General features: G+C 41.4%; 2 protein-coding genes across 8 annotated transcripts in view; one reads left to right on the top strand and one right to left on the bottom strand.

The window, feature by feature from the left end:
* The window catches only part of ATAT1 (alpha tubulin acetyltransferase 1), a gene marked incomplete in the record, with an annotated part of 96,162 nt that extends 91,826 nt beyond the window's left edge, over positions 1 to 4,336 (bottom strand). The window contains 3 exon segments of the mRNA XM_073598909.1: positions 3,555 to 3,664; positions 3,773 to 3,856; positions 4,205 to 4,336.
* Positions 4,337 to 10,866: 6,530 nt separating this feature from the next.
* The window catches only part of LOC141107871 (serine/threonine-protein phosphatase 1 regulatory subunit 10-like), a 49,847-nt gene continuing 35,790 nt past the window's right edge, over positions 10,867 to 24,923 (top strand). The window contains exons 1-8 of one of the 7 annotated variants that reach the window (XM_073598906.1): positions 10,868 to 11,063; positions 11,224 to 11,732; positions 16,955 to 17,088; positions 21,356 to 21,471; positions 21,743 to 21,829; positions 22,825 to 22,960; positions 23,051 to 23,102; positions 23,195 to 23,272. In XM_073598906.1, the coding sequence (XP_073455007.1) occupies positions 21,365 to 21,471; positions 21,743 to 21,829; positions 22,825 to 22,960; positions 23,051 to 23,102; positions 23,195 to 23,272 (460 nt within the window). In that variant the 5' untranslated portion in view covers positions 10,868 to 11,063; positions 11,224 to 11,732; positions 16,955 to 17,088; positions 21,356 to 21,364. Of the gene's footprint in view, positions 11,064 to 11,084; positions 11,957 to 12,992; positions 13,643 to 16,954; positions 17,089 to 21,355; positions 21,472 to 21,742; positions 21,830 to 22,824; positions 22,961 to 23,050; positions 23,103 to 23,194; positions 23,273 to 24,923 lie in introns of those variants that run through there. The other 6 variants (XM_073598903.1, XM_073598908.1, XM_073598904.1 and 3 more) reach the window with 6 other exon arrangements.

Raw genomic sequence — 24,923 nt, 5'->3', positions numbered from 1 at the left:
ATTGGGTCTGCTGATAAAAGTGGCCAAAATTTAGTATTTGTCTAATTTCTTTGTGTTGGCCCGAATAACGAGTGATGACTCTTACTGTGTCAGATTTAGCAGCCTGTTTGTTGGAAAAGATCAAAAAGCTTCTATTTTTAGCATTAGCCCGATTGAACGCTTTTTTAAGGCAAACGTGGCTGTATCCACTAATTCTTAGTCTATTATATAAGTCCCTAGCGGCAATTTGGAAGTCAGAGTCCTTGCTGCAATTTCGTTTAAGTCGTAGGTACTGGCTGTAGGGGATATTTTTGACTAGGGAAGTAGTATGCGAGCTTTGAGCGTGAAGGATAGTATTTCCCACTGAGGGCTTCCTATAAAGAGATGAGTCGAGTTTACCTTGGGCGTCAATGGAGATGAACAAGTCCAAGAAACTAATATTATTCTGACTACAATGCATTGTAAATTTCAAATTGAAATTATACGTAAAAATTAATTTAATTCAGATTGAGTCCCAGACCAAAAGATAAGGATGTCATCTATAAAACGATACCAAGCAATGATTTTGGCGTGGAGGTGATTCAGATCCTCTCTAGAAAAGACCTCTTTTTCCCACCCCCCCAGGTACAAGTTTGCATAGGAGGGGGCACATTTGGTTCCCATTGCAACCCCCTGTACCTGGAGGTAGTGGGAAGAGTCAAATTGGAACACATTGTGTTTCAGAATGTAATCAAGCAAGTCCAATACAAATGCATTATATCTGGCGAAGGAGGGACCCCTTTCCTCTAAATGATGTTGTAACACTTTAATTCCTTTGTCATGTGGAATAGCATTGTAGAGGCTTTCTACATCAAGGGCTACTGGCCAGGTGTTAGGGGGAAGGGAAATGCCTTCAGTAGTTCTCAGGAGGTCAATAGTATCTTTAATATACGAAAAAAGTGAAGTAACATGGGGTTGAAGATAACTATCTACTAGGGAACTGGCATCTTCTGTAAGGCTAGAACAGCTTGAAATTATGGGACGTCCTAGAGGTTCAGTTAAGGATTTATGCACCTTGGGTAGTGCGTAAAAGGTGGGGATCCTTGGATCCCTAACATTCAAAAAATTCAAGGTATTGCGGCCAATAACACCTTGATGGTAGGCCTTGAAAATGATGGTAAGAAATTGTGCGTTGTAGTTATCAATGACTGTTTTTGAGATGGGATAATACCAATTACGGTTCATAAGGATTTTCTTACACATATTGGGAAATTCCCATAATAGCCAGGTTTCCGCCCTTATTGGAAGGCTTGATTATTATTTCAGAATTAGTTTGTAAAGATTTAATGGCATCTTTTTGTTCTAGGGTCAGGTTGGAAGTCCTAATGGGGGAAATTTTTAATTCCTCTATCGCTTTGGTTGTTTGTTGGATGAATGCCCATATATTGGGATTAGTGTTCAAAAGTGGAAAGAGCCTAGACTTGGGTTTAAAAGATTGAGGAGGGGGGAAGGACAGACCCTCGATGGACAGCGCCAGCGAAGGGATTGAAGCTGCGTCGTCATCGGTGGTGTGTCCCTCCTCCCAAAGTTCCATCAAATCCTCAAGGGCTTGATGTTCATCAATGTTCTCCTGAATATTTGAGCCAGAGTCTGCTGAACGTATTTGTAGCGGGAGTTTATCAAAGATGATCCTATATAGAAGCCTACGCGCAAATAAATGCAAATCTTTTATGAGTGAGAATTTATCAAATTGGTAATCAGGACAGAACGTTAGGCCTAATTGTAAAACTTGTGTTTCTACATCCGTTAAATCATAAGAGGACAGATTAACAATAGATAATTGCTGATCTTTGCGAGTGGCATTTGTCTGGGTAGATAATAGGTCTAAGGGGGACCCAGGTCCTAATCCTTCCCTAAAAAAATGAGTGCTAATTTGATGTCAGTTGGTAAAGGGGTTCCAGAAGGAGAGATAATTACCTCAGCAGTGCTTTTTTATTAGTAATGTTAGAATGCATAGGAGAAGCAGTGATTGAAGTGGTAGGTGCCATAGAAACAATAGTATGTGAAGCCGATACTTGAGGGCCCCGAGTGACCAGAAATGAAGAGTGAGATATAGGTACCGAACGTGCAGGTGCCTGTTTAGAGTGAACCGGTTGTGAACGACGTGATAACGAGTTACCAAGATGGTGTGTTAGTGCCTTTACGTATTTTGGGCAATCTGTCACCCGAAAGATCACGATAAATAGTAGATTGACTGGAAGAGAGGGATGAAGAAGAAGAGGACAAATTAGTAACATTATCATCTTTATCAACATTACGCTCATTAGTGTAGTTAGGAGGTTTTTTGTGTTTTGAGCCCATTTGTAGGCAAAACCATTGGTATGTGCACTCATCTCGTATAAATGTATTTTCTTTTGTGCGGATAATGTCCAAAGTGTATTTTTCTATGTGTTTTAAGCTCCTGTTCATTTTTCTTGAATCTGGTGCTTGCAACTATGAGTTCATAGTCCTCATACCACTTGGAGATAGAGTGATTTTAACTCAACATCATACTGTGTACAGAGTAGGGACATCATACCAAACGAACAAGATTGTAGATTTGTCTCCCAACTAGATTTCAATGGTTCCTCTATCTTTTTCAAGTTAGGAAAAATTTGTATTCTAAGTCCCCAAGGGGCTATATTATTATCGATATATTTCTGAAAGTACCTCTTATGCCAAAATATTCTTACTTTACGTTCTAAAAAGCGTTGTAGTCTAAGGAAGGCCTGATCCAGGTCCTGATCAGAAATCTGAACCCTGAATGTTGGGACTGCTGGATTTTGTCCATAAGGCCCTCCCAGGCCTCTCCACTAAAGGTGGCCATGTTCAAAAAGAGATAATGGAAAACAAAAAACAGTGTACAAAAACAGTGGGGGCTAGGGAAAAGAAAAAAATTAAGTATATATACACAGCAAGGGAAAAATATGGAAGAATACAGTTCCCAGGAGCAAAATGGAAAATAAACATATACAGATAGAATAGTTTATATATAGACAGATATTAATTATTTAATTACAACGTTTTAAATATTTGTTGTGTTGCCATCAAACAGACCAGAAGGGAAGTGTATTTAAAAAACTGAAAAGAGCATAGAACTGAAAGGTTGGTCTGGTTTATGGTACAACACCCATTAATCAGGCACCTCATCCCAAATAATCTTAGAGAAAAGCTGGAGGTTGAGGGGATTTTAACGGGGGTCAATGAAAATACATAGAAAATGCATTAATTAAAATAACCAATAAATTTTATTATTACAAAGTTAAAAAATAGAAAATAGATATTTCATGATAATAACAAATATTTGGTGGTCATATTGAATGATCAATTCAAGATCGAAAGAAAGTACATTGCACACTAGCCCAACATGTTTCAATATTTGCTTCTTCAGGGGATGTGCAGATTAGGATGGAATTCAAATGAGAACACTGAACAAAATGAAAACAAGAAATTATTATAGCAAACATATGAATTATATAAATTATATTAATAAAAATTTGTTATATAATGATGGGTGAGCTTAGTCTCCAAAGAACACCACAGATAAAGCCACTCACCCAAACAACAGTGGCCACCAGCAAACCAGGCCAGACTCAACGATCCCCCCAGCTACCCCAGATTGAAGAAGTCGGTCAGAATTGTGGTCATAGAAGACAGAAAGGCTAAACTATAAAACAAAAAGATCATTGTAGGATTGATTAACTAAATTAATGAATATTTGATTCAAATAAGGATAGAGCAAAGAGGACAGTTGTCGTATATAATAAATACTTACAAAGTAATGTTTTTGTCTATCCAAAAGAATTGGGCTTAAGAACAGCTTTGAAATACCTGCTGGAGATTAGGTGCAGGAATCAGGCTGAAAAAGACATGGAATAAAAAATACTAAATTCTAATGTAAGAGATGTAAATATAAAACGTGACTGTTGTTAAGAGTAAGATTACCAAGGAATCCTAATGTGTGATAATGAAAACTAGAAAAAACAAAAATAGCTAACTTTATTAAAAGGTTAATAGAGAGAAACTCTCTCCAATGAATCTAAATTTATAGGGTGAAAGGAGCGCTGACAGTAGAAAAACCCAGGATTGTATAGATAGATGACGGCCATGAGACAATACTGAGGTGAGATTAATAAGGTGGTATATGGTAAAGAAGTGGATTACACAAAAGGATAGCATATAAATGACTGGCTGGAACCGAGCTTACCGGTCATTGAGAGCGCCGCATAATAGAGTGTAGCCCTCCGGCTCTGGCTGAACGAACAGTCAGATAAGCCGGTCTTATCTGTACCTCCGACGAGCCGGCGTGTGACGTCACCGGCTTGAGGCGGACGATTAGACGCCAAGGCGCATGCGCGGAGTGCCGAGAAATCCCTGAGACTACATCACCCATAGGGCCATGCGAGGGAGTAATCACGCCCATCCACAATAAACAAGGGATGAACGCGAATAGACCCAAGATCCCCGCATAAGCCTAGGGGATGCCGTGATGGAAAAAAGGAACACCAATAAAGGTGTAATCCAGAGCGGCACAACCTGCCACCCATAGGATTAGGGAGGCTCGGCAGCGCAACTAGGCGTAGAGTGGGAATGCGCTAAGATGACAAGGCATGCCCTGGGCGTCCGTATGACCACTTAAAACCTATTCCTCAAGGGGAGAACAGGGGGACCGAGAACCGGCACATGGAAGGGCTGGAAGGGAATCACTGAGGGAGGGCAGAGGGGCACAGGAGCAGTCTGTCTGAGTGTTTATAATTGGGAACAAAACTCACTACAAAAGATATATAACATAACAAATAATATTTAAATAGACAAAAATCAAACACAATTGTATGAGAAAATAAGCTTAATGCTGTAAATAAATAGGTTCGTAAGCTCGGTTCCAGACAGTCATTTATATGCTATCCTTTTGAGTAATCCACTTCTTTACCATATACCACCTTATTAATCTCACCTCAGTATTGTCTCATGGCCGTCATCTATCTATACAATCCAGGGTTTTTCTACTATCAGCGCTCCTTTCACCCTATAAATTTAGATTCATTGGAGACAGTTTCTCTCTATTAACCTTTTTAATATAGTTAGCCATTTTTGTTTTTTTCTACTTTTCATTATCACACATTAGTATTCCTTGGTAATTTTACTCTTAACAGTCACGTTTTATATTTACATCTCTTACATTAGAATTTAGTATTTTTTATTCCATGTCTTTTTCAGCCTGATTCCTGCACCTAATCTCCAGCAGGTATTTCATAAGCGCAATTCTTTTGGATAGACAAAAATATTACTTTGTAAGTATTTATTATATGAGACAACTGTCCTCTTTGCTCTATCCTTATTTGAATCAAATATTCATTAATTTAGTTAATCAATCCTACAATGATTTTTTGTTTTATAGTTTAGCCTTTCTGTCCTCTATGGTCACAATTCTGACCGACTTCCTCAATCTGGGGTAGCTGGGGGGATTGTTGAGTCCGGCCTGGTTTGCTGGTGGCCACTGTTGTTTGGGTGAGTGGCTTTATCTGTGGTGTTCTTTGGAGACTAAGCTCACCCATCATTATATAACAAATTTTTATTAATATAATTTATATAATTCATATGTTTGCTATAATAATTTCTTGTTTTCATTTTGTTCAGTGTTCTCATTTGAATTCCATCCTAATCTGCACATCCCCCGAAGAAGCAAATAGTGAAACATGTTGAGCTAGTGTGCAATGTACTTTCTTTCGATCTTGAATTGATCATTCAATATGACCACCAAATATTTGTTATTATCATGAAATATCTATTTTCTATTTTTTAACTTTGTAATAATAAAATTTATTGGTTATTTTAATTCATGCATTTTATTTGTATTTTCATTGGCACCGTTAAAATCCCCTCAACCTCCAGCTTTTCTCTAAGATTATTTGGGATGAGGTGCCTGATTAATGGGTGTTGTACCATGAACCAGACCAACCTTCGGTTCTGACCTCCTGTACCATTTCTACAGCCTCTAACCACCTCCTGTATCCTGTCTGCAGCCTCTAACCATCTCTTTTCGTGTCTGCAATCTCTGACTAGCTCGTCTTTTATCATGTCTGCAGTCTCTGACGGGGAGTCTAGAGAGGAATCAGGAGTGAGAGCGCTGCCAGGATGGGGATTACGGGAGGAGTGAGACGTGTGTGGACTGTGGAGAGGAGACTATAGAATAAAACCAGAGCCACCAACCTGGAGCCGTCTAACTGAGCCCTGCACGGTACACCTGAGAGGAGGTCAGTGACAGCGTCGTCAGGTCGGTCTGGGGGGGGGAGGTGTCGCTGATGTAAGGGGGGAGTGAATACAATAATGTAAGGGGGCACTGATATAAAGGTTTCCCCTTATATTAGTAACCCCCTTACCTTAGTGTATTCACTCTGCGGAAGGTGGTCTCTGGTCACCAGGATCTCCCCCCCACATTCCCATTTACATCAGGGTCTGCAACATGTATCCTCTGTGTACTCTCTGGACATGTCTCTGGGCCTTAGTTCCTTGTAATCTTACAGTGCAAGGGGCAACTCTGTGAACCATGTAAAGAGCAATGCTGCAGACCCTGATGTAAGTGGGAACTCTGATGTAAATGGGAATGCAGTGGACTCTGATAAAAGGTGGTCTCTGGTGACCAGAGCACCCCTTACATCAGAGTTCCTCCTTAGAACATGCTCTGCAGCATTTTCCTTTACATCTGAGTTCCCTTGCACTGTAAGGGGGAATCCTGCAGGCTTTGATGTAAAGGGGAATGCAGGGAACTCTGATGTAGGGGGGGGGGGGGGAGACCCTGGTGACCAGAGACCACCTATCGCAGAGCAAATACACTAAGGTAAGGGGGTTACTAATATAAGGGGAAACCTTTATATCAGTGCCCCCTTACATTATTGTATTCACTCCCCCCTTACATCATTAACCCCCCCCCAGACTGGCCTGACGGCGCTGTCACTGACCTCCTCTCAGGTGCACCGTGCAGGGCTCAGTTAGATGGCTCCAGGTTGGTGGCTCTGGTTTTATTCTATAGTCTCCTCTCCACAGTCCACACACATCTGACTCCTCCCGTAATCCCCATCCTGTCAGCGCTCTCACTTCTGATTCCTCTCTAGACTCCCCCTTAGAGACTGCAGACATGATAAAAGACAAGAGATAGTCAGAAATTGCAGACATGATAGAAGAAATGGTTAGAGGCTGTGGACATGGTCCATGAGGTGGTCAGAACATGGGCACATGATACAGGAGGTGGTCAGAGGATGCGCACAGGATACAGGAGAGTATACAGACATGTAGGAGGAGCACACAGTGGGGTGAAGTCCTGATAAGAGCTGTCACAGGAGGGCCCTCACGCAGGACACATGGCAGGCAGGGCGGTGAGGTTGGCACACCCAGGGTGATCAGGCAGGAGGGTGAGGTTGGTACACTCAGGGTGATCAGGTTCCTGTTCTTAGGGGAGGTGGGGTCCTGGTCCACAGGGAAGATGGGGTCCCTAGGTGAGATAGAGTCCCTGTTGCCAGGGGAGATGGGGTCCCCATCCCCGGGGGGAGATGGGAGTCCCTGTCCCTGGGGGTCCCTGTCCCCGGGGGAGATGGAGTGGGGTATGGGGTGGTCTCACTCACCATGACCAAGTCTGCAGGTCCCTCATTCATGGTCACCTGGGCTCCCTCCAACAGCAGCACAGATGGGTGATCAGCATATCCCTAGGGAGCACATCTACGGCTTGACATGCTCTACCTACAGCACACTTGTCAAAAGAACACAGAGTAAACAGAGATCAGAATAGACACAGCTCTTCCAATGGGCTTTCTTATATTACCAACTAAACTGAAGGTCATTGTCATAGATTGCAAGATCTTGGGCACAGGGATCTCTGGTGGGCTTTTTTAAACTGTAGGTCATTTTCACTTACAGTGCTATTAACAGAGACCGCCCCCCTCTCCATGCACCGATCTAGGCCCCTCCCACTGAGCCAGCACCACTCTGTGTATCCGAGCTCCAGTGACATACAGGCCCCATGTACACGGGGCGCTGAGGCAAAGTCCTCTGAACAAGTTTTTTTGACACCTTGAACCTGGCGTTTAAATTTTCTGTTTAGTCGCGTTTGCATGCCGCATTTAGCCGCGTTTGCGTCTAGAAGAGTTTATTAAGATTACCTCATTTAAGACCCTCCCCAAGCTCAAAAAACATTGTTAGTTAACTATTTCAGCTATTTTCACCAGAGTGAGTAGAAGCAGCAAAGAGAGCAGTTGTCTACTTGTATTTGCCTCCATCTCTGTGCTTTTTTTGCAATGGATCCAATAATGAGCATATGTGAGGAAATGCTCCTGACATTGCTCTTGATGAGGCTAGAACGACGTAGAAAAATGCGTGAGAGGTCCAGAGTCACCTGCCACAAGTTGTGGATTGTCCACTTGCCACGTCACCTGCCATAAGTTGTGGATTGTCCACTTGCCACCCATAAGTTGTGGATTGTCCACTTGCCACATCACCTGCCACTAGTTGTGGATTGTCATTTGCCACGTCACCTGCCACAAGTTGTGGATTGCCCACTTGCCACGTCACCTGCCATAAGTTGTGGACTGTCCATTTGCCACCCACAAGTTGTGGATTGTTCACTTGCCACATCACCTGCCACAAGTTGTGGATTGTCCACTTGCCACATCACCTGCCACAAGTTGTGGATTGTCATTTGCCACATCACCTGCCACAAGTTGTGGATTGGCATTTGCCACATCACCTGCCACAAGTTGCGGATTGTCCACTTGCTACGTCACCTGCCACAAGTTGCTGATTGTCCACTTGCCACGTCACCTGCCACAAATTGTGGATTGTCCACTTGCCACAAGTTGCGGATTGTCCACTTGCCACATCACCTGCCACAAGTAGTTTTTTTGCTTCCAAAGAAACGCTGTTAACCACTTGACTACTGGGCACTTAAACCCCCTTCCTAACCAGACCAATTTTCAGCTTTTAGTGCTCTCACACTTTGAATGACAATTACTCAGTCATGCAACACTGTACCCATATGAAATTTTGTCCTTTTTTTCACACAAATAGAGCTTTCTTTTGGTGGTATTTAATCACCGCTGGGTTTTTTATTTTTTGCGCTATAAATCAAAAAAGACTGAAAAGACTCAAAAATGGTTCACTATGAAGCTCTTCATAGTGAACCATTTTTGGTTCCATTGAGGACTTTTTTACACATGAACTGTGTGACACTAGATTACTTTTTGTTTTGTATTTTTTGCACTTAGCACTTTTTACATGCTCATATATATATTGTAATAAGTATGTTTATTTGCACTTTATGCGTTTATATTTTGCACATTTGAGCAATATTGTCATTTAGTTATGCATATTGGCACATTTGCACTTTGATGCGTTTATATTCATTTATTTATTGCACTAGTAATACTGTGATTCAGTTATGCTTATTGGTACCTATGCACTTTGATGCGTTAATCTGTCTTATTTCACATTTGAATTAGCATTTATACTTTGATGCGTTTATATGCATTTGTCAATTTTCACATTTGTATTCAGAGTATTTATCTATTATTAGGTCCGCTTACCTTGTAGAGGTATTGTGTTTCCCACATCCACATGCGTTTATTTAGACGCAGTTGTTCTATCATGCTATAATTTAGTAGCATGTCTAACACACTCTAGTGCAGCATAATCTTTTTTACATTTTATATTGGCAGAGTATTGGCGAGTATTGGCAGAGTTTTGCACAGTATTGCACAGTGTTGCAGAGTATTGGCAGAGTATTGCACAGTGTTGCAGAGTATTGCACAGTGTTGCAGAGTATTGGCAGAGTATTGCACAGTGTTGCAGAGTATTGCACAGTGTTGCAGAGTATTGGCAGAGTATTGCACAGTGTTGCAGAGTATTGCACAGTGTTGCAGAGTATTGGCAGAGTATTGCACAGTGTTGCAGAGTATTGGCAGAGTATTGCACAGTGTTGCAGAGTATTGACACTCAGCAGCGCTGTGGGCACTAAACATCCAGCCCAAAGCACTGCTGCAATCTCTCCCCTCGCACTGTACTGATTGGTACACAGAGGGGAGGGAGGAACCGGCGTCATGACGTGATGCCGGTTTGTTTACAAGTGATCGCTCCGTCATTTGACGGAACGATCACGTGGTAAACGGCCACGATCAGCTGCTATTTACTGTGATCCTTGATGCGCCGGGTCCGGACACGGATGTTCCCGGGTGCGCTCCCCAGGGGGCGCGTGGGAGCAACATTCTGGAATGACGTCCCACGGACGTCCACCCAGAATAAGCAGACAGCGCTGTAGCCGTCTTTCGTCTATGGCCCAGTCAGCAAGTAAACGCAACTGCAAAAAAAGGCAACAAACGAGACTGTGTACATGGTCACATTGGATAACATTGAATGAGTTCAGGGGCAGTTGAAAAACGCGTCCAACTGCCTCTGAACATGTGTTTAGCTGCATCCCGTGTACATGGGGCCATACAAGGCTATGCACGGGGGCCGTCCCCCTCTCCAGAGCAGTCTGGAGGCGTGTTAGGGGCGGGGCCGTACGCATTGCTCCCGCTGACGTCATGTATCAGCAGGCACGCCACTGGGGTCTATATTTCTGGACCAAAAGAACAGTGTACGCCTGCGCAGTGAAGACGCTATGCGCCATTTTGTTGGATACCGCCTCACGCAAAATGGTTTTCACCGAGGACACAGATAGGGAGCTAACTCGCACTCTACGGAGCCAGCAAGTAAAACAAGTGCATTTGCGCTCGGCTGTAAATGTCTACAGTTCAGCTAATATATCTCCCTCTCTTTGAAATGAAGGAACACGAATCCCAGTCCTTCCATTAGAAGTTTATACGGAAAAGATAAGGGCGAGACTAAGCACGTTCGAGGTTCCTCGGTTTCTATTGGTTAGTCCAGAAACGTCACTTTCTTCCTTCTCCGAGTCTGCCTGGCGCGATTGACCAACCCGCTTCCTCCTTTAGACTTCTAGTTTGAACGCCCCTAACTTGACGTCACCGAGCCTTATAGAGGCGGGCGGCGCCTATCGCCGCCATTCCAGGCTTCGTCGTCAGGTATGTGAAGGTTGAAATAACGTTGGTTTTGCTGGCAGTTCATCCTTCCCCATTGTCCTTCACCACAAGCTCGGCGTCCTTCCCCCTGTGTGTATTGTGTGTCTCTGTCACCCCCAATTACCGATTGTACTTAATGGGATTTATTTTGTCTCCTGTACAGGTGTCACTTACCTCCACGAATTGTTCTGGCTTCCCAAGGGCTGAATGTTCACATTGGACGATAGTTAACAATAATCCTAAAGAATCCAGAAGCTTCTCTCTGCTTGGACCATACTGAAGATCAAGGGGAAAAAATCCCTCATCTGCTCCATCTACACGTCTTTGTGCCGCTCTTATCTGATACCCCCATAGGGCAGTTTAGAGTAATTAATAAAAAAAAAAATACTATAAAATAGTATTAGTGAGAATTAGACTTTTATACTGAATTTCAGCCATTTTTTCTGGCTAAGTTCCCCTTCAGTATGGATTCCCTGGACAGTTTCCAACCCTGAGCTGTACTACGCCCTTTATAAAGATGGCGGCTGCAGTCTTTGTCATGCTGTCATAACCTTCTAGAGGCACATTGGCCCTTCTAAGTGGAATTGGCCCCACCTGTTGCCCTCTTTTTCGTCACGTTTTTTTCTAGGCCAAATACCTACGTTTTGAAGCAGAGGAGGAGAATTTGGGATAGTAAGTCTGCCTTTCAAACGACCTTCAACAAAATACTTTTTATATACCTGCCCCACCCCTCCCCCCGGATCTGTTTCCCACATATAAAACCCGTGTGGGTGTCTCTAAATTGATTTTTTTTCTCATCTGGACATATAATGGTATCAGTAATTTCATGGCACGGTCTGCACCATTACCCGGAGACCCGTAAAGCTGCAGAGAAATGAATTTGCGTGTCTTATTAGGTTGGCATGTTTTTTTTTCCCCCTTTATGATCATCTGAGCCATACATTAAAATAAGAGGAGGGGCTGGTCTAGCCAGGCAGTTTATGATCTATAACTATATATAGGCAGGCAGTTATGAGCTATAAAAAACACATATATAAAATATAGATTTCATTGCAAAATGAGCTCCCATACATGAGATGAGGTTGGGAGTTTTGCCTGAATGGCTTTATCTCTGTGTGGGAGACAACATCTAACATTAGATGTAATCGTAGATCCATGAGCAATCTGTACATAAAGATTGCAGGCAGAGGAGGCTGCTCAGACACCAAGGAGGATGACCCCCCATTTTCCCGGATGGCCAGGAACATCTTTGTGTCCAGGCAGGGAGCATAGAGGCTTATGGAAAGCAGCAGACGAGAGCAGAGTGATTTATGGACGATAAACCATAACCATTCCATCCAAGGACCCTGCCTCTTGTTTTTTGCTCGGCGTTATTACTCCATTAACCTATTGTGGGCGCCGTATGGATATAATATTTACACAGGAGCGGAGTCCTATTTAATTTTTGCACCTGTGGCAGATGTGCATATTTACCTAGGAGAATTAAAAGCAATCTAGTAATAAAGATTGCATAGCTTCTGCCTACGGCTAAACATGTGTAGGTTCCTATTTAGAATGCAAAGCTTTCCAATAATGACTGTGTCTTGGGCCATACGCAAAAGTATATTTTAGGTAGATTTTTATTTTTATAATTCTGCATTTTTTTTTTTTTTTGTATATAGCTTATGTTTAAACCAACGTGTGCTGTTTTAAAGTAATTGTCGTTCCATAGTTCCCATTTCTGAATATTTGCCACAGCACTTACCGTAATTCATCCTTTTTTTTTTCCTCAATTAAGTTATTTTAACCATGTACCAAAGAGGCAGCATACATTTTTAATCTATCAAGCATGAGGTCAAATTATCTGTAACATTAGATCTGTTATATATATATATATATATATATATATATATATATATATGTGCATTTTTTTTAGTTTACCACATTAGTTATTTTTAGTTTTTTTTTTTTTTTTTTTTTTAAGCATTTATTGCAGTACATCTCAATCGTTCTTCAAAATGGCTGCTCTGCTTGTTGTTTTTAGTCTCTGGTGTGTTCCAGCATCAAAATGGCTTCTGTCACTCCTTCTTTGTTTGCAGACGGCCGAGTTATACTGCAGAGGGGTTGGCCAATGTGCACAGCCGATGGTAACGCCCTCTTTTCTTCTGCTTGTGCCTTTTGCTCAGCCAGACATCTAATATAGATGTTAGAGCGGTGGGGGAGGCAGGCTAGATAGACCATCAAATCCATGTTTTTTGTTTTACAACATTTCATATTTATAAAACCATGCTTTTTCAGATAGTACTTTTATTTTATTATGAACCACACAATGGGATAAACAACATCTGCCACTGTTGTATTAATAGCTACAGTGTGTGTGTGCACATGTAAATTGCTACGATATACATTATTTACAGTAATGACTATCAAATACATCTCGATTCATTTTTATAGTACCCCCGTGATTCAGTATACACTGCACATTTCACTCATGCTTTGATCTATACTAATTAACTTGTATTTCATCGTAGCCCTTATCAGGAACATTGGACTTTTAGCTATCAACAAGATCGTATTCATGACTGCAACTTTTTAATTTTTATGTAAGCTTTTATTTACCCCAAATTTCCATTTCCTTTGTGTGTTTGAGCTGACTTTTTTTTTTTTTTAACTATTTAGCCTAGAAAAGAATACACTGTGCCTTAAGTGTTTGTAGGTTTGGTAGTGGATGTGTATGTGTTGCTCAATAATTGTTTTGCCAGTTGTTAAAGTGTTTGTTAACCTCCCCAAAAATAATTACAGATCCTGGTCCTGTAAAGCAGATTACACAGCACATTGCTTGTGCTGTGTAATCTGCCCCTCTCTAAACTGTCAAAAACCTCCCTGAACCGGGCACTTCCTGTATCCCCTCTCTGTGCTGACCACAAAAATCAGGGTTGCTGAGCCCTGACCACCGTGGTCAGTGTACGTCCCTCCGTCATCAGCAGCTGTCCTCTCTCCCCCTCACCCCCTCCTGCCTGCCTGTCAGCTCTATGTCTCTGCCCCCCCCCCCCCTCCCCACCGCTATTAGTACAAATAAAAGTTTACAAAATGTCACTGCCAGCCCCTCTATTATAGTTAGGCATAGCACACTGTATAAATATTTTCTAAAAACGAGCGCTGTAAATACCGGCTTAGCGCGATCTTCAGGCCAGTCACGTGATTCGCGGACGATCTCCAGGACTACTGCGGGAGGGGCTGAGCGGCCATGTGATCTCCCCAGCTGACATCAGAGGGAGATCTTGGCCCCTCCTGCAGAAGCCATATATTGGATGTATACAGCGGCCGCGAGTCATGTGACCAGCTTGAGGGTCGCCCTAAATAGGTATTTACAACGCTCATTTTTATAAAAGACTCATAGAGTGTGCTATGCCAGGCTCTAATAGAGGGGCTGACAGTGATTTGCACATGTGGGTTAACAAACCCTCTAAATAAAAAAAATAAAAAAATCCATTTTTTTTTTTTTAAGAGAATGCATGTATTATGTGAAGTCTAACGTTGTTAATTTTTAAGTAAAGCCATTTTATTTTGTTCCTTTCCTTCTTTTATGTCAAGGTCTAATATCTGATACCTGTTGTTTTTTGGTTTTTGTTTTTTTTGGGGTTTTTTTAACTATTATCAACTATTTTTCTTTAAACTGCATATTTGGCAATTTTTGAGGTGATGGACATGGCAGTCCATTTTTTTTGGCCTAAACCTTAATAGATTTATTAAACTACTTATATTTTGCCATCATAACTGTTGTAAGCAAAGCCCTTTTTTTCCATTTTCCGGTTTTATATTGCTTTTTTCTTTCTTTGCTTTGTCAGTGAGATTCACTTTATACCACATGTATAAATAATATCTGAAACACAACCTTTTCCCACCCGGTAAGTATTCTAATATTGCTTCCCACACCATAACCAACTGCAGGCAGTGGTCAGCCTGGACTCGATGGTATTAAGGCACCACTGCCATGGTTGGCGAGAGTATGAATGCCTTTAGCGCAGCTGTTAAAGATATGGACACTGTGTGTATTGGATGCACTAAAGGAAAATCCCTGTCACTGTGATGAAAGGCCAGCTCAAGTATTGGTAAGCAAACAATCGCAAATATGTGTGTATATGCACACTTTGCCCATCTCTTGTTAACTTTATAAAAGTTTGCAAATTGATGTTGAAAATCTTATAAGTGCTAGCAGTTATTGCAAGCACAGACATATATGCATGCTTATGTGTTTGCAATTTAAACCTATGCACCAAACTGTTATATTGATGCTATGTACAAGTGGTGGTCTTCACCAGCTATGGTACATTGGCTTTTTCTGCAGTGGAGATGCTGTATAAAGCTTTTTATATTTTGAGGAAAATTGTTGGCGTTTGAGCAAAGCAACCATATTTTTTCTATTTTAACCTGTTCTATAAAGATTTCAGCTTGAAATCTGGTTGCTATTGGGGACAACTACAGTTTACGTAAAAACATTTTCATACACAAGGCCTATTCTAGATAAAATAAAGATAATGAGCTTTATCAATCAAACACATAAGAACTGTCTTTTCCCTAAGATATCGAGTCAGATTCAGGATTTCATTCTGTAATTTTCCAGTTTAGATTTTAGATTCGATTTTAGTCCACTTGCTATAGGGCTAATGGCATTTTAAGGCCTGCCTGTATTGCTCAAGAGTAAGCAGCTTCTATTTATAAGGGCCTGTTTACACTTATGCATTGTGGGGATGTAGATGTTTAATGTGCACACTACCACAATACACAATTTAGAATAAGGCTTGCCTATAGGTAGTGGAAATATCTCCTAAACATGCGCCATTTAGGAGATATTTACCTTGTAGTGCACCAATGATGTCACGGACCTCCATGCCGTTTCTTCTCGAGCGTGTGCCGTGACTGGCGGCTCTGGCGCGCATACGCGGGAGTGACATCATGCGGCTTCCGGCCAGTCACACAGCCAGAGTCCGCAGCCCCAGAAGGAAGAGGGGCGAAGATGGATGCTTTCTGCAGCGGGGACAGCGCAGGCTTCGTTTGCAGGTAAGTGTCACATAATGGGCTAGTATGGGATGCATACTAGCCCATTATGCTTTTACAGGAAACAAAACAGGGTAATCTCCGCAATGGAAGATTACAAATGGCAAAAAAATCCAAAATGAAAAAAAAAAGTTTTACATATAGTTCTACGATAAAGTTGAGCTAAAAACAAACATCTTTTTTATCATTTTAGACAGAATAAGGGAGAGTATAATCCCTGTCATTCTTCCTTTTTTTTTCTTGCCACCTGTGTTATTATCGAGATCCTGTCCCATAGCCAACACCAGAAGTGGGGAAATCCTTGGGTGTCACTAGAAATAGTGTCCCCATTGGAAGATTTCCTTACTATTCTAGTTTTACCTTCTTGCTTTAGTTATACTTTATATTTGTTTGCTTTGAGACAATGCAGACCAAATAGTTTGATTCACTACTTGTTTGAAAAACGATCTAAGCCCAGTAACTAAGGTTGAACATGTTAATGTCTTTTCACAAAAATGTCATATTTTTTAAATCTGCAGTTTAATTAAAACCACCCCTGTTAAGGCACTTCCTGTTATTGCCACTTGTGCCCCTGCATTGTCACCCTGGTGCGGAGTGCAAATTGCTGTGGCAGCCCATTATGCAGGCATGGACTACCATTGTCAATATTGGAAGCCAATCTAAGGCAATGTGGAGCCAATGTTGAAGGCGGTGCATGTAGACAGGAAGTGGCTGAAAAGGGCTAGAGCAGATTAACAGCACTGAGATACAAAAAAAAAACTACAGTGCTCTAGCCTAAAGTATAACTTTTTAATTTTTGGATACGATAAGGAAAGGTTAGAACTCATTGGTATTTATTGTCATCTGTGTCCACACAGGGATGTCCTAGAGATCATTGTCACCGGGACTTGAAAGTGAAGGAAAATCCAATGTTGTCACCAGAACAGGAAAAATGTCTGAGGTGCAGAGATTTCTACTCATTTCAGTTGTGTCTTCATGACAAGAACTGAAGGTAAATCTCTTGCATAGGTCACAGATGTGGAAAAAAAAATACTGCTGGGGGTTTTAACCTTCCTTTTCTTTTAATATTAGGGGGGGGGGGTTTGGCTTCAGTTATACTTTATGCACTTCAGTACTAGCATGTAATACCCTATCAATACTAGGCCATTTTTAAGTTTTCAGTGCTTTTCTGACAATTACTTGGTCATGCAACAATGCACCTATATGAATTTTTTCTAATATTTGATACAGAACTTTTTGGTGGTATTTAAAAACTTTTTTTGTACCATATGAAGTAAAAACGTTTCCCTTACTTTTGGTTATAGCAGCTAAAAAAAAAAAAAAAAAATCTAGGACAGTTAAATCGTCAAAAAGTAGTGCAGGAACTTTTTCGTAATCGCTGGGACATAAGTTGCCGCAATATTAATGGTTCCTTTACCGAAAATAGGTTGCACTGTCAAATTGCATAACAAGTCGCACCGGTGTGAACGGGGGCTAAAGGTTAGCAGTAGAGATACTTTGTATCATTTCGCTGATATGGAAACTAGTGCTTGCTGGTAGTACATTTTTTCCCAGTTTATTGAACTGTCTCATTTACACCAGATGTGTTGGGCTGCACTGAGCAGTGTTGCCCAATGCGTAGAAAAGCCTTGTTCCTGCTCACATCAGTTCACTCCGATGGTGTGTGCTATACAAAAGTGTAGCACGGTGCAACACAATTCACTGCATAACACCTTGGTGTGACCAGTAGAACTTGATAGACTGTCACTTTCTGATATGTCAATAAAGTTTGCACAAAAGAGTAAACCCTCTAATGTAATGTGTTCTTTCCAGCACATTAGTGCCGTTATTGCTCCCTCATGGTGTGAATAGGCACGTCACAACACGGTACCCAGTCTTTTTGTAAAGAGGCTGGATACACATTGTTGTGATGTGTTAACACAGTGGTTCTCAACTCCTGTCCTGAGGACCCATTAACAGGCCAGGTTTGCAAGATACGGTAACTGAAATACATCACAGGTGATATCATTTGCTGCTCAGTGATTGCAGTATTCTAGTCTGCATCTCCCCAGGGTAACACTTAAAATCTGGCCTGTTAGTGGGTCCTGAGGACAGGAGTTGAGAACCACTGTGTTAACACATGCTTGTTCTGGTAAGACATCTGATTCATTTGAGTGGGCTGTCTAACACACCAAAAAAGGTGGCTGCACTATATTTTGTAATGCAACTCAGTACAACACACAGTGTAACAGTGTGAACAGCCTATGTTGCCGTACTCCCAGCTATATAAACATCTGAATGTGGTTAGTATGGGGTAGTACAAACTGTTTTCATAGAAGTCCAGTTTTGATAAGTAAGTTGCATTTTTAAGGTTAGTTCAGCGTTTTATTCTGTACAGTGCATAACAAATAATAATGATTACTGACCCAGTGCAGAATACTCTTCTGTATAGGTGAAGTATAAATGGTGGCATTATGTGTAGCAATGTCCACTGTAATCCTGCACACTTTTCTGAATTAGTGTAATATATTCACATTTGCATGCATATATAATGTACTTGATATAAGAGCAATGATCTTTGTATTACATTAAATAAAAATCAATGTCCTTGCCTCCAGATTTGAGCACATGCCCAGTGACATGGGATTAGATGTGTGAGTTTGTCTGGTGTTAGCAGTGTGCGTGTTCATCCGATAGAGTACAGAGCCTGTGTGAGTGTGTTACGCCCCAGGAGTAGTCTTGGTTTCAGATGGGAGGAGACTGTTTGTTTCATCATTTCTAAGTCTCCCCATCTCCCTCTATCAGTTAAAGGAGAAACAGCTACATGTGTCCACCAGCCTTTACTATAGAAAGTATATTACGCAGCAAAGGGCAATGCAAGCAGCTGTTCTGACTTAGTCATGCTAAGACTTAGATTTTTTTTTATTCTCTTTTCTACAATTTGTGTTCATCATCTAATGTAAACAAATAGCCTTGGGAAAAAAAAATAAAAATATATATATATGTTTGTAGGAGATAAAACCGTTTACGCAAGACTTCTCTGCAGCTTTATGAACTCCTTGTCAAAATCATCCCAAACAGTTCAAGAATCCTTCAATGTAATGTAATAGTCCTTTATAGCTGAAGGAACGTACCGATTTTCATCAAATTAAATTTGCTATAGGCCCATCACATGATTTCTTCCTTCGCTGAACAATTGTCAAAAAGGATGACAATCATTTAGTACACCTGTCATGGAGGCCATGATCATTCTGTTTGCCTCGCTATGGTAGGCTTCAATACATTTAAATCACAGACCAGAAACCAACAAATGTTAAAAAGGTGTAACCAGTCCTTATTTCTCTACTTGCTGTACAAAGTGTGATGCTAAAGCCAGCAAACTTACATTCTCAAAAAAGAGAGATCGACAATGGTGGCTTATATGCTTCACTTCGCAGAAACGAAAAATGCAACTATATCTTCTTCATATTTCTAAGATCATAAAACTGCAGTTACACAACCCCCCCCCCCCCCCCCATTGCTACTATTGGTAACAGCTATTCGATGATTGTCCTATTGTCAGCTATTCAACGTGTCCTGCCAAACATTTCTGGGGCCCCTAGATTGTAAATGATACATTTTGGCATCCTGTACATTATGGTAGACAGACATTCGGGGTTCCAGAAAACACTATACTGACACTTGGAGCCTCAGCATAACAATGGCAAGAACCTTTGCTATATAGTGCGTAATAATTACCTCCTAAGCCTCACTGACAGAAGCTTCACCATAATGGACCCTGCCAAAGCTTGCTAAGAAAGGAAAACATTCAGGCCAGCTTCAAACCATTATGTTTCTGTAATGCATAGTACTGCAGCATGAACCCATTGTAGTGCTATTCATTCTGAATTACACTCGGACACACTTCAGCAGTGGACCTGTGTTGCTGTGACACATTACCATGTGCTGTGGTGTGTTGCCTTAGGGCAGGGGTCTCCAAACTATGGCCCTCCAATTGTTCAGGAACTACGATTCCCATCATGCCTAGTCATGTCTGCGAATGTCAGTTTTACAATGCCTCATGGGGTGTGTAGTTCCGTAACAGCTGAAGGGCCGTAGTTTGAAGATCCCTGCCTTAGGGAATGAGGAATGGTTTTTGGTGCACTTGCAGCCCAATCTAAATAATTGGGCTGCCTAAATGCAGCTAAGGTTGGCCATACATTATCCATTTTTCTTGTACAATATTCTATTAGATTTACCAAAACCATATAGGTCAAACCTAAACTATTTCAATTTGTCTGCAGTCAGGCACACCCTTGCGCTACATTGTTGAAGGTAAAACTAAGGAAAATCGAATAAGAAAATTGTATAATGTATGGCCAGCTTTAGATTAGTGTGTGTGTGAGAACACACAACAGCGCATTGTAAAGGCGTGGAGAGGCCCTATAGTCTTTCAGATATTATTTATTATAAATCTAAATGTTCAAAATTGTTTTACCTGCAAGTTTTTATTAGCCTGTTTTAGTTTTCAGGGATGATTATTTTCATGATCATGAATAATCATGATCCTTATGGCAAATACCGATTGGTATAGATTAATCAATTGAACCTATAGTGTTAAGACTTGTCACAATAATATAAAAACCAATATGGTAATGGTTGGTCCCTCTTACTCTACTTAGAATTTATAGCAGTAGAAGGAACTAAAAATGAAATGGCCTGGCTTGTATGGCTATCTATTTAGTATGTCATTGCCAATGTGACTAAAGTCTAAGTCAGGAAAAAGTGTTCTGAGCATTAATATATTAGAGGATTGCTGAAGGCAGTGAGATATATGAAAGTGTTTTTTTTTTTATCATACATGCAGGTAGAATGATCGCAATGAAAAATAAATCATGTTACATTGTGATATCAGATTATGAACCACAGAGTCCCCTTCCCCATATGACTGTCATTTACAGAAAAAATCATTTGGAAATGTTTTATGACCCCTTTATAAGTAATAGAATATTATGGATAACAGTATTTCTGTTAATCACTCAAGCCCTGCAATTTGGTTTGCATTAAGTTGGTGCAGCCCCTTGCAGTTTTGTTCATATTGCATTTCTAGTAATGTATATCCATGTTAGACATGAATAGTATGGGCTGTTAATGGTTATACCTGTCACTACTAATCATTTATATGGTACAAAGTAAAATTCTGGATCTATTTATTCAGATTACCCTGCGATAACCTTTATAGTAATATGCTACATATTAACATATATCAAAAAATAAAAATACGTATTTTGTTATTCCAGCTTGTTAAAATGGAGCCAAGACCCATAGATCCCAGTGAGCTGCTCAAGGGTCTGGACTGTTTGCTGGGTCAAGAGGGAGAAGTAAAAGAAGTAAATGAAATGCCAAAAATATACAAGTATGTACATGAATAAATAGATCGATGACTTTGGGGAAGATTTACCAAAGTTGGTGCACTCAGAATCTGGTGCAGGTGTGAATGGTAGCCAATCAGCTTCTAATTTTAGCTTGTTCAAGTAAGCTTTGGCAATAAAATATGGAAGCTGATTGGTTTCTATGCAGAGTTGAAGTAGACTCCAGCTTTAGTAAATAACCCCCTTTGTCTAACTGTTTAAACAGTTTATGTCTCATTTGACTGCTTAAACTTATATCTTCTGTATGTATTTCAGCTTGATGAAGGAATCTGAAAAGATGGTCAGTCGGTGTATCTTCCTAAACATCATATGCCAGACAAATTCCCCGGAACTCCTTACTAAGTAAGCAGCAGCTGTGATTTGTACCTACGTTTTTTGAAACTGCTCTTATGTTGTCACTTTGATTGTTTGCCTACCAGCCTGTCTTCAAAACAAGGGTGAAGGAACCATCTTACCATCACAGGAGTGAGCTCTCAAACACAAAGCCCAGAGCTACTGCATTAGGGGGCAGAGCGCATGTGAGGGGTTTGAATCAGAGAAAGAGCTCACTCCTGTGATGGTGAAGATGAACAATAACAGCTGGGGCTGTCTTAGCAACATCCTTAGCGATGCCCTGGGAGTTTTCCAGTCAGGCTTCATGGGGTATGTAAATGGCCTACACCAATAGCAAGGGCAATTCAATTCAGCTTGTTTTTTATGTACAGACTTCCCTTATCGGCATGGACATTTTATTTTCTTAAAGGTGAACTATGCCTTTAAACAGCTGTTTTTTATAAGCTGTAGAAACTGCTAAAATTCCTGCCTTCAGGAATGCCTGGATGACATAATCAATGCCAAGTCACTAGTCGTGTGGTCTCCATGGTGAACATTGTTGAAGCTGACCTAGCTGATCAGTAGTTCGCTAAGAAATGTGATCCTACCATTCAAGATAGACCACATAACTGGCACCAGAGGACAAACCACAGAAAGTTCTAAGGGGTTTTAGAGACCGTTATATAATTAAACACTATATTGTTTTTGTTAGCAGGACATAGGGATGTGTTTTTTTTAAAGGTAAGTATTCAGAGTATAGGTGCACTTTAAATCTGCCATCAAAGCACTGCTGGGCAAGTCTGAATCAAATATTTAAAAAAAAACAAGTCTTTGCTTCCATGAAAACAGTAGGTTGCTTACTTGGGTGTTTTGGTATTTGTATATTTTTAGAATAATGCATAGTGGTTTTATACATAACCTATCAATCTGGAAACATAGATTTACTACATTACCTGGGTTCTCCATTCTTATATGTTTGTGTTTTATGTATTTGGTGGACTGACCTCCTTTCCTGCATGTTTCAGGTTCATCCGTGTTGGTGGATACAAACTCTTAAATGTTTGGCTGACATATGCTCGCAACAGCAACAACAGCCCTCTGCTCCATCAAATTCTGCTGACACTTCAGCATTTACCGCTGAAAGTGGACCACCTAAAGCAGGTAAACAATTTTAAACTGATGCTTTGATCATTCAGTATGTGGACTTTAGTACTGTGTTCTCTTACAGTATATCCTCTACTGACTTTTCAGAATAACACAGCAAAGCTGGTGAAGCAGCTCAGCAAGTCCAGTGACAATGAAGGTATGGTACATTCTTTATGTTGGTTATTCATAATAGTCCATTGTGTTTTGAAGATTGTAAGTGTGTTTTTATTTTGCTTTTTCTTTCCACAGAACTTCGGAAGTTGGCAAGTATTCTGGTGAATGACTGGATGACTGTAATAAGGACCCAAAGTAATCTTCTGCCTCCTGGTGAGTTGGTACTATGGTTACAGGTAGGGACTTAGGGTACTTAGACACACTGTCACCTTACCCATGCAGGTGTTTCTGTAAAGGGCATCTTTTCAACCTTCATATGTTCACCTTACCTGCACTCTTTTACACTTTCTTTCTCCTCCGAAGTTAACAGGCTGGGAGGAGCTATGGGGAGTGCAGGTAAGGAATAGTACAAGGGTGGCGGGTGATTCATTGCAGAAATACTGTCACTGTGTGCTGCATGGGCAAGGTGGCAGAATCTCATTAAAGTGTTATTAAACCCAGGGCCCTGCATTCACAATATCTGGTCTCCCACAGTACATGGAAATGCTTCTTTTAGTAAATATAAACTGCAAAATACCTTTTCTCATCAGCAGTTAGAGCAGTCTTGTGACTTCTATCATTGTCCAGCCAAGCACTGGTTAAAGCTTGTTGTAGGAAGAGTTTTCTGACTGTGCTATGAGACTGCAAGACCCCTGACCCTCTTGTCTGGACAGTCCCGATTGGCCCTGTGCTGATCACATACACCCTCCCAAGAAAGAAAAATAACTCTCTAGCACTACACCCCAAACTGAGCATGTGCAGCCTGACTCCATAGACTCTGTGTTATCAGGAGATTATTAGGAGTCACTGGAAGGAAGGGAGGATCAGAGAAGACAGGATCAAACAGCCTTTTTACACAATGCGGTGGATTAACCCCTTAGGTTCTACAGTGAACGAGGCTTTACTGCATAAACAGACTGATTTTACTGTTGTGGGTTTAGTAACACGTTAAAGCAAAATTAACCACTTGCCGACCGCCTAACGTATATATACGTCGGCAGAATGGCACGGGCAGGCAGAATCACGTACCTGTACGTGATCTGCCTCCCGCGGGCGGGGGGTCCGATCGGACCCCCCCCCCCGGTGCCAGCAGCGGTCGGCATTTGACTGGGAGCATCGGGAGGCGAGGGGGAGACCATCCGATCGTGGCCCCCCCCTCGCGATCGCTCCCAGCCAATCGGAATCCTCCCCTGCCTGTGTGTAGTTTCACACAGGCAGAGGATGTGATGTCATCTCTCCTCGGCTTGCCAGTTTCCGTCCCAGCGCCGAGGAGAGAAGACATGTAAGTGCACACAACACAAACACACACAGTAGAACATGCCAGGCATACTTTACACCCCCGATCCCCCCCCGATCCCCCCCCAATCACCCCCCCCCCCGTCACAAACTGACAGCAAGCAGTATTTTTTTTTTTTTTCTGATTACTGCATGGTGTCAGTTTGTGACAGTTACAGTGTTAGGGCAGTGAATATTACCCCCCTTTAGGTCTAGGATACCCCCCTAACCCCCCCTAATAAAGTTTTAACCCCTTGATCACCCCCTGTCACCAGTGTCACTAAGCGATCATTTTTCTGATCGCTGTATTAGTGTCGCTGGTGACGCTAGTTAGGAACGTAAATATTTAGGTTCGCCGTCAGCGTTTTATAGTGACAGGGACCCCCATATACTACCTAATAAATGTTTTAACCCCTTGATTGCCCCCTAGTTAACCCTTTCACCACTGATCACCGTATAACCGTTACGGGTGACGCTGGTTAGTTCGTTTATTTTTTATAGTGTCAGGGGACCCGCCGTTTATTACCTAATAAAGGTTTAGCCCCCTGAT

Source organism: Aquarana catesbeiana, linkage group LG09, assembly GCF_042186555.1.
Source record: "Aquarana catesbeiana isolate 2022-GZ linkage group LG09, ASM4218655v1, whole genome shotgun sequence".
Classification (NCBI taxonomy): Eukaryota; Metazoa; Chordata; class Amphibia; order Anura; family Ranidae; genus Aquarana; species Aquarana catesbeiana.
Note: the sequence above shows the minus strand (reverse complement) of the source record. Positions and strands in the feature narration are given on the sequence as shown.